The sequence below is a fragment of the Mustela putorius genome, unplaced genomic scaffold (assembly GCF_011764305.1).
Source record: "Mustela putorius furo isolate JIRA1106 unplaced genomic scaffold, ASM1176430v1.1 tig00000127_pilon_pilon_pilon, whole genome shotgun sequence".
NCBI lineage: Eukaryota > Metazoa > Chordata > Mammalia > Carnivora > Mustelidae > Mustela > Mustela putorius.
This window is the reverse complement of record NW_025421288.1, coordinates 5,705,092-5,715,663: the sequence shown is the minus strand read 5'-3', so window position 1 is coordinate 5,715,663 and position 10,572 is coordinate 5,705,092. Positions and strand designations below refer to the sequence as shown.

Here is a 10,572-nt window from a genome sequence, read left to right as displayed (position 1 = left end):
CCTTTGCCTTTGGAGACATGTCTTGAAAGAGGTTGCTGTGGCCGATGTCAAAGAGGTTACTGCCTATGTTCTCCTCTAGGATTTTGATTATTTTTTTTAATCTTTTCCTTAAAAATCCAATTTAGAGAGTAGCCTTGAAAAAGAACATTCACAGTTTAAGGGTAGGATTTCCTAGCACCATAAATTCTATTTATTATTTGATAACTTTACACAGGAAGGAGAGGCATAGGGATATACTACTCTGAATATTGCCATACAAACAAATTAAAATGACTTATTGTCAGGGATTTTTGATATAACAGAGATCCTTGAAGTTTGACTGTAATGGTATAGAGATTCTCTGAATTTAGAAGAGGGGATATTCATTCCTTGAGACAGAGGGGTAAGTCCTTGCCCTCGCCATAAAACAGAGAAATCTGTCTGTACTGAGAATCACACAGAGAGAAGGAAACCTAACATAAATTCCACAAGTTACATATATTATATAATTTAATTCCCACATGTATTGTGCAAAATAGATGTGAAATTAAATATTAATGAATTTCAAATTAGTATCATCCCCTTGGTAGATCTAGAGGAGGAGCACCATTGACATTCATAAATTGTCAGTCAGCAGTTTGTGGCTCTGGGATTGGAACCTTGATCATCTGATAAATACCCACGTGGCAGATTATCATGTTAATCACATAAAACAGCCAGTGTGCTGTCTAGCACAACATTCCATGAGTAACAGGCAAACATTAATTCCTTTATGTATACTGTGGGTGAATGGTGGGAGGAATCTTGGGAGTTGATCCTTCTCCAATTAGATAATACCAGAACTAATAAAACATGTAATTTTATTGGTGTGCAAGGCCCAGAATGTTTTACACATCTTATCTCACTGAATTGGCTCCTGACAGTTTCAAATGTCTTAAAATTTGTGGCTTGACCATTTGAATCAATGGTTTTTATTTGACAGGTGTCTTGACCATGAAAGTGAAATGTGTACATGCATTGATGTCAAGGTAAGCAACCAGACCTGTGTCAGGTTGACATTTCCGCGCTTTGCTTGTGAGTGCACCCTCTTCTGGTCCAGAACTTGTTCTCCAAGTTCCCAGGTGCTTAGTACCTTCTTTTGCTCTCAGATCCTGACTGTATTCACATCTACAAACCTCAAGGAGTAAAGTAACCGCTAATAAAGGGGGAGCTTGGTATTTTAAGAGGGACAAGCCTTAAACTAACAGATGAGTTTCAGATGGTAGAATTCTAGGTATCAGCATGCAAATAGGGGGAGTTTGGAGTTTGGGGACTTCCCCTGTGCTTAGAATATATGTCACTCCTAATCTTTTAGGTAGGGGGTTGATGGCAGGCAACCTCCTCAGGAACTTTTTTTTTTTAATTTATTTTCTTTGAGGCAAAGATTCGAACATGGGTCAGGATGCTAATCAGGATGTCATCAGAGGAGCAGAAGAGGAAAAGGAAGGATCTGGGTTGAGTTTATAGAAAGATAAAGTCTAGAACAATGCATGGAGAAGAGATACTCAAGAAGTTTCTGTTCTCTGGCTGAATCTTATAGTCCCCAGTGGGCTCGTAAATAAGCTCGGCTGGTACATGACATGCAGCAAATGCCAACAGTCTGTGGGCACACTCCCTCCCTCATGTACCTGCCAGTCTGTTCTCTGAGTACTTTGTACTTGGACTGACTTTGCATTGCATGTGGTCTAATCAGGCACATGTAGCTCCTTTCTGTCCTCACGTTACTGCTCTCTAATAAGGCCACGAGAATTTATATCTGGCTTATTCATCCATCCTCCTGGGCACAGGAGAGTATGTTTGTGGGCAGATACTAGACATGACAAGACAGGAAGAGATTGGAGAGAGACTGTAACCTTTAAAAAACCATTTTCCAGAGGAGAACACAGGTAGCAACCTCTGTGACCTTGGCTGCAGCAACTTCTTGCTAGACACGTCTCCAAAGGCATGGGAAAAAAGGGGCAAAAATGAACTTGGGACTTCATCAAGATAAAGATCTTTCACATGGCAAAGGAAAGAGTCAACAAAATGAAAAGAAAACTGACAGAATGGGAGTAGGTATTTGCAAATGTTTTATCAGTTAAAGGGCTAGTGTCCAAAATCTATAAAGAACTTACCAAACTCAACACCCAAAAAACAAATAATGCAGTCAAGAAATGGGCAGAAGACATGAAAAGATATTTCTTCAAGAAGACATATAAATGGCTAACACACACGAAGGAATGTTCAACATCACTTGGCATCAGGGAAATACAAATCAAAACCACAATGAGATACCACCTTACACCAGTCAGAATGGTAAAAATTAGCAAGTCAGGAAATGACAAATATTGGTGAGGATGTGGAGGAAGGGGAAAACTTTTACACTTTTGGTAGGAATACAAGCTGGTACAACCACTCTGGAAAACAGCACGGAGGTTCCTCAAAAAGTTGAAAATAGAGCTACCCTACAACCCAGTAATTGCACTACTGTGTATTTACCCCAAAGATACAAATGTAGTGATCCAAAGAGGCACCTACACTCCAGTGTTTATAGCAGCAATGTCCACAATAGCCAAACTATGGAAAGAGCCAAGATGCCCATCAACAAATGAATAGATAAAGAATAAATAAATAAAAGAGATGTGGTGTGTGTGTGTGTGTGTGTGTGTGTGTGTGTGTGTGAATGCAATGGAATATTACTCAGCCATAAAAAGTGAAGTCTTGCCATTTACAAAGACATGGATGGAACTAGAGGGTATTATTATTATTATTTAAATTTAATTTTTTTTCAGTGTTCCAAGATTCATTGTTTATGCACCACACCCAGTGCTCCATGCAATATGTGCCCTCCTTAATACCCACCACCAGGCTCTCTCAACCCCCTCACCCTCCTTCCCTCCAAAATCCTCAGTTTGTTTCTCAGAGAACTAGAGGGTATTATGCTAAGTGAAATAAGTCAATCAGAGAAAGACTATGACATGATCTTACCCATGTGGAATTTAAGAAACAAAGAAGAGGGAAGAGGATCATAGGGGAAGAGAGGAAAAAATAAAATAAGACAAAATCAGAGAGGGAGAATAAACACAAGAGCCTCTAAACCATAGGAAACAAACTGAGGGTTGCTGGAGGGGAAGGGGTAGGGTATGGGGAAATGGGGGTGATGGACATAAAGGAGGGCACATGATGTAATGAGCACTGGGTACTGTATAAGACTGATGAATCACTGGCCTCTACCTCTGACACTAATAATACATTATATGTTAATTAATTGAATTTAAATTAAAAAAAAGAAACTTTTTTGGTTCCTGCTAACACCTGCAGCTTTGGACAACAGAGAAGGGATTTCCAAAGTCCAAAGTTAGAGGGTGCATCTGGGGACATGGTTCTTTATATCCCTAGATCTTTATATCCCTTTATGTACATATAGGAGATACATATCCCTATGAATCACGACATGTTGTCCTGAATGTCTCTGTGAAGGAAAGCTTTGCAGAATCCAAAATCCACGTCTTCACTAATTTTTCACTCTCTGGGGTGTAGAGGACACATTCTTACTTATGTTTTCTAAAAGCAGAGATAATTAATTATATATCCTGGTGGTCAGACCCTCAGATTCCCTAGAGTTGATCAATCTTGGAATTTTCCTTTTCGGTCCATGAGGAAAACACACAGGAGGGTCTGAAAGACCAAGCACGGGATAAACAACTGATCATAGCAAACTCTGCCTTTCGCACTTCCAAACAGCCTGTCAGCATACAGAATCTCATAAGCATTGAGTTTCTATCATTTGCCAAGTGTCAGGATGGGCATGTTGCCTACGTTAACATATCAAATCCTGCAAACCACCCATTTGCTGATGATTTGATGGACATTGACATTCACAAATTAGAAGGACACTTTGCACTACAGTCTTCACATCATGAGCCCAGCTCTCTTCTTGGCACATATTGTGACCTTTCCCTCAGGTGACATAGCACAAAATACGTGGGCTTTCCCTAGAATATTTTGGCTATTTTGGTGTGTGCACCATTTAGGGCAGGAGTGGTGAATATCTTTTCTATGGAGGAAAAACATGCATATAAAAACAATAGAAGATGACAGACTCATAAGAAAAGCAACTTACTAGCTAAATATACGTTAGCACTTTCATCTAACACACCACTTAATTATATTAAATAAATATTTAATTTTAATTTGATATAAATTTTTTTTAAAGATTTTATTCATTTATTTGACAGACAGAGATCACAAGTAGGCAGAGAAGCAGGCAGAGAGAGATGAGGAAGCAGGCTACCCGCTGAGCAGAGAGCCCGACGCGGGGCTCGATCCCATGACCCTGGGATCATGACCTGAGCCGAAGGCAGAGGCTTTAACCCACTGAGCCACCCAGGCGCCCCTAATTTGATATAAATTTTAAGTCAACACAATATAAAACTTTTAGTTCACTTCCTTTGAAATAGCATGGAATTGAACATCTATTAAATAGGTAAAATAAATAGTAAAAAGGTACAGCAAATTTGATTCTTAATTCCTGTTATGGCCAATTAAAGGGAAGAAAGACACCTACATTAAGAAACAAGGTATGGGCGCCTGGGTGGCTCAGTGGGTTAAGCCGCTGCCTTCGGCTCAGGTCATGATCTCAGGGTCCTGGGATCAAGTCCCATATCGGGCTCTCTGCTCAGCCTGCTTCCTCCTCTCTCTCTCTGCCTGCCTCTCTGCCTACTTGTGATCTCTCTCTCTGTCAAATAAATAAATAAAATCTTAAAAAAAAAAAAAAGAAAGAAGGTATGACTTTTGAGGACTACAAGGTCATTTCAGTTTTTTGCCATGCATAGCTCTGTGATGGGCATCCTTGGATGTTTGTCCACATCTTAGAATACGTTCCTAGAAAGACAGTAGTTAGGACATGTACTTTTGAATGATTTTTTGATACATGTTACCAAGTCTTTAGAAAGACAGTACAATTTATGTTTTCACTATCTGTATATAAGAGAGCTTATTTTCCTGTATTTTGTTAGCATTCAGTATTATGTTTACTTTTAACCTTTGCCTTTCTTTTTTTTTTTTTTAATATTTTATTTATTTATTTGACAGACAGAGATCACAAGTAGGCAGAGAGACAGGAAGCAGGTTCCCTGCTGAGCAGAGAGCCCAATGTAGGGCTCAATCCCAGGACCCCGGGACCATGACCTGAGCTAAAGGCAGAGGCCTTAACCCACTGAGCCACTCAGGTGCCCCTAGCCTTTGCCATTCTAATAAAAAAATTTTCTCATGGTTACATCTATACAGGTAAAGAAACAAGGATCTTGTAGGAGCAATAAGTTCAGATAGAAGAGAGCAAGAGGAACTTGGAATGTGATGAGAAAAGGAGGGCATACTGTGAAATGGAATCGGGGGCCAAACAGGTAGAGGGATGATATGGTAGAAATCAAGGAGATGCTGAGCAAGTAGGCAATTTAGGTGACTGAGACTGGAAAGAAGAGCACTGATATGATTCTGTGGGGTTCAGAATGTCTAGGGCCCTGCATAGCTGAGATAGAAAGGCAGTCAAAGGTGATATTCTTCAGTCTTAGCAAATTATTTACTAGTTGTAATGGGAGTCCAACAGGAATATCTAGGAAGAGTGTTTAATGGAGTAGGCATCTTGTTCTTTTAATTCATCTCAACCATACACAGTGTTATCTTTTGGGTTCTGCCATATGCCAGAAGTAAGTGTCATACACTTGTGCAACTTCAGGGCTATTTGTTATTGAATGTGGAAGGTAGCATTTGGGTTCTGGAATCAGGAAGACCTGGGTCTGAGCAGGTTCTGCCTCTGACTTCCTATATGGTCCTGGGTAAGTCAGTCTTCCTTGCTGGGCTTGCATTTCCTCATTTGTAACAAAGGAATGACACTATGTGCTTCATAGAGCTGCAATGAATATTTAATTAAATGATGTTCCTGGTACATACTAAGCATCCAATAAAAGGTGGTTGTTGTAATACCAACTGTGAGAATAGGGTAACTTGGGGTGGTGTTTCTGTGGAAGTAATGTCTTCCTTCCTCCTTTTCATTATTCATGGTGGGGTCAGCAGATAGATGGTCATGCACATAAGATGTCTCCCTCATTGATGCCAGAGGTGAAGGTAGATGCCAGGGATCATTTGTCTCTGTCAGTTTGGAGAAATATATTTTCAATCATGAACTAGGAAAAACATTTTCTTCTTCTCCAACACCTTCCACAGGGCATCTTTGATCTCTCTGTTCCTCAAACTGTAAATGAGAGGGTTGAGCATGGGGATGACCAGCGAATAGAACACAGACACCACCTTGTCCCTGCTGAGTGAGTAGCTGGAGCTAGGTCGCAGGTACATGAAAAGGGCCGTCCCAAATAACAGAGTCACCACCATCAGGTGTGAGGCACACGTGTTGAAGGCTTTCCTTCGGCCCTCCACTGAGCGGATCTTCAAGACGGCAGCTCCTATGTAGCTATAGGAGATGAGGAGGATGAGGAATGATGTCCCCCCGACAGTGACCACCACGAGAAAATTCACCACTTGACTGGGGAAGGTGTCAGAGCAGGAAAGTGCCAGGACCGGTGGGAGGTCACAGAAGAAATGGTTGATGATGTTAGGTCCACAGAAATGGAGCCGAAATACAGAGCTGGCCTGGATCAGGGAGCTCAGGAAGCCACCGGCATATGCCCCAAGCACCATGCGTGTACAGAGGCCCTGGGACATGACAGCGGTGTAGAGCAGGGGATTGGAGATGGCTGCATATCGGTCGTATGCCATGGCCGTCAGGAGGAAGCACTCAGTGAGACCCATGCTGACAAAGAAAAAAAACTGAGCAGCACAGCCCAAGAATGATATGGTCTTTTGCTCCTGGAAGAAATCAGTGAGCATCTTGGGGGCCACTGTGGAAGAGTAGCAGATGTCAATGAAGGACAAGTTGCTGAGGAAGAAGTACATGGGTGTGTGCAGGCGGGAGTCACCTCTAATCAGAAAGATAAGAGCCAGGTTCCAGACCAGGGTCACAAGGTAGATACTCAGGAAGGTCACAAAGAGAAGGGTCTGGAGTTCTGGATGGTCTGCAAATCCCAGGAGGATAAACATGGTCACTGAAGAGCTGTTGTTCCAGGCCTTACTTGTGGACATGTTTCCCAAGGACCACAAGGACAAGTTGCAGACCTGGCATAATAATGATAATCTACATTACAGGTGATGTCAGTCAACAAAAAATTACAAAGGGCACGAGAGGGACAGTACAGTATTGAGAAGATCATAACTTTATGCAAAGACTCTTTCTCTCAGAAGGCAGTTTTAGTCATTGTACTCCATACGCTTACATAGTACAGTGTGATTGTACAAAGCTCAGACTTTGGATTCAGACTCCCTGTGATCAGCTCCTTCTCTACCACTGAGTAGCTGTGTTACTTTGGGTGAGATATCCAAAATCACTAGGCTCCAGTTTCCTTATCTTCCCAAATGGGTGACAGTGCCCCACTTCACATATTTGTTTTAGGAATTAAACAAGGCAAAGTGGGTAAAGTGACTGACACATAGTACATGACACATAGTATGACAAGTGAAAGTTGTCAGGACAGTTTCGTGGGTCCCAGATGAATCATGTAATACCCTGAATTAACTGGTCATCTAGTCTTCTTCAAGTTTCCACACTGGAACAGGGAAATTAATAGAGCAACCAGGTTCATCTCTGTAGTCGTGAAATGATCAGACATTTAGAATATTTTTAATCTGAAGGATTAGGCCAGAGGTATATAGAAGTGCTCTCAATTGTAAACTATTCTGAATATACTAAGTAGTTCCTTTTTCAAATTTGTCTGTAGTCAGAACTCTAAGCTATTGACTTGTTAAGAGATGGGGACTCTGGATTTGGACGGCCTGTATTCAGTCCCTAGTGTGATCTTGGGCAGGTCACTTGGACATTGCCTCTTTCTCTGTCGAATCAGAGATCATAGTAGCACTTACTTTGTTATTAGTATCTGTCATCAATCGTCTATTACCTGTCTTCTATCTACTTATCTATCTAATCTATAATCTCTCTATCATCTCCTTTAGCACATGTCTGACCTATAGGAAGTACTCTGTGTTTGTTGTTGCTGCTGTTGTTTAAACCTAAGTACAAAGTTTCTTCAATCAAATTCCTAGAATTTTCAGTGTATGAAACACCTTTCATAGATCAAGTGTTGATTCCACCCATTTCACATGGATAATAATTCTTATCACCCCCCCCGACACACCCACACTAAGTCTCAGTCCCTATAAATCAGGAGAGAACTCCCACTGTCAGCAGATCTCTGATGCTGAGGTCCAGTCCCTGCAGAAGGAAAAAAAGTGTGGTTAGAGGGACCCTGTGGCTCACATTGAATGGCTTTTATATGTTTGGAACATATCTTGGTTCTTCCTTGGGTCTTAATGTATTTTGATGAGCACTGGGTATTATATGCACTAGTGAATCATTGAACACTACATCAAAAACTAATGATGTGCTATGTGCTGGCTAACTGAACATAATAAAAAAATAAACAATTTGGAAATCAGTGAAATTACCTTAACTGTCTTTAAAACTATACTTTTAGCCTATTCTACCTACCTCTTAAAGTACAGAGAATCTCATAAATTCCATTTTATTTTTCAAAATGGAAGTGTTATTTTATGAATTTAAAAGCAATATGTGAGCACTGTAAAATAATTGGATCAATATATAAGTGAAATGTCGAAACTAAAAATAATGTGCACAAAAGCAAAAATGAACTTTTGAGACTTCAAGATAAAAAGCTTTTGCACAACAAAGGAAACAGTCAACAAATTTAAGAGACAATCCATGGAATGGGAGAAGATATTTACAAGTGACATTTTGGATAAAGGGCTGTTATCCAAGATCTATAAAGAACTCATCAAACTCAACACCCAGAAAACAAATAATCAAGTCAAGAAATGGGTAGAAGACATGACCATACCCCTCTCCAAAGAAGACATCCAAATGGCCAACAGACACATGAAAAAAATGAGCCACATCATTAGGTATCAGGGAAATGCACATCGAAACCACAATAAGATACCACCTTACACCAGTTAGAATGGCCAACGTTAAAGACAGGAAACGACAAGTGTTGGCAAGGATGTGGAGAAAGGTGAACGCTCTTACACTGTTGGTGGGAATGCAAGCTGGTACAGCCACTCTGGAAAACAGTATGGAGGCTCCTCAAGACATTAAAAATAGAACTATCCTATGACCCAACAATTGTACTACTAGCTATTTACACCAAATACACAGACGGAGTGATCCAAAGGGGCACATGCACCCCAATAGTCATAGCAACAATGTCCACAATAGCCAAACTGTGGGAGAAGCTGAGATGCTCTTCATCAGGTGAATGGATAAAGAAGATGTGGTCCATATATACAATAGAATTTTAGCCATCAGACAAGGTGAATACCCACTGTTTGCACTGACATGGATGGAACTGGAGGGTATTACGCTAAGTGAAATAAGTCGAGCAGAGAAAGACAGTTATCACATGGTTTCACTCATATGTGGAACACAAGGAATAGAGTGGAGAACTACAGGGGAGGGGAGGAAAAACTGAATAGGAAGAAATCAGAGAGGGAGACAAACCATCAGAGACTCTGTACTCTGGGAAACAAACTGAGGGTTATAGAAGGGAGGGGGCAGGGGGATGGGGGTACCGGGTGATGGGTATTAAGGAGGGCATGTGTTGTAATGAGCACTGGGTGTTATATGCGACTAACGAATCAATGAACACATCAAAAACTTACGATGTACTATATGCTGATTAACTGAACATAATAAGAAAAAAATCATGTGCAGTTCCTAATCAATCCAGAAAAAAAAAAAAAAGAAAAACCTGGGAATTATGACATTCTATTTCCTGAAATAAGAGCTCTTAGCATTTTGGTGTACACCTTACCTGTGCGAATATATGTATATGTGTCTGGTTGTTTATATTATAGAACACAAACCCTCTATAAATTACATATATTATAGAAGTCATTCCAAGTCAGTCCCTTCACAGTTTGTGAAGTAATTCTCTATTTGTTCTGAATTTTCTTTTTTTTTTTTAAGATTTTATTTATTCATTTGACAGACAGAAATCACAAGTAGGCAGAGAAGCAGGCAGAGAGAGGAGGAAGCAGGCTCCCTGCTGAGTAGAGAGCCTGATGTGGGGCTTGATCCCAGGACTCTGGGATCATGACCTGAGCCGAAGGCAGAGGCTTTAACCCACTAAACCCCTGCTCTGAATTTTCTTGATCAGTTTAAGAGAGCCATTTTATTTTAATAGTCCTAGTTTTTCAAAAATCAATTCATATCTACCCATTGCCAGTCAAGGTTTCATTGACCTTAACTTTCTTCCTGAAGCTTATACACAAAGAGACATACATGGAATTGGGATCTCTTCTTCTCCCTCTTAATTGTTCCTGCTAAAGACTTTTCAGTGCTAAAATCCTCAAATTTGGATAGTGAGAGAATGTGAAGCTCCTTTTGGCCATCACCATGCCATCATTGTGCAGAGTTCCAGAGATCCCACACACTTAACAATCTTGCCAATA

At 40.5% G+C, this 10,572-nt stretch overlaps 1 protein-coding gene across 1 annotated transcript; it reads right to left on the bottom strand.

Annotated features, from left to right (window-relative positions):
- Positions 1–6,171: 6,171 nt before the first annotated feature.
- On the bottom strand, positions 6,172–7,134 carry LOC101690624 (olfactory receptor 5A1). Its single transcript, XM_004770476.1, has one exon. The coding sequence runs from the start codon at positions 7,132–7,134 to the stop codon at positions 6,172–6,174; it is 963 nt and encodes a 320-aa protein (XP_004770533.1).
- Between the last annotated feature and the right edge of the window lie 3,438 nt (positions 7,135–10,572).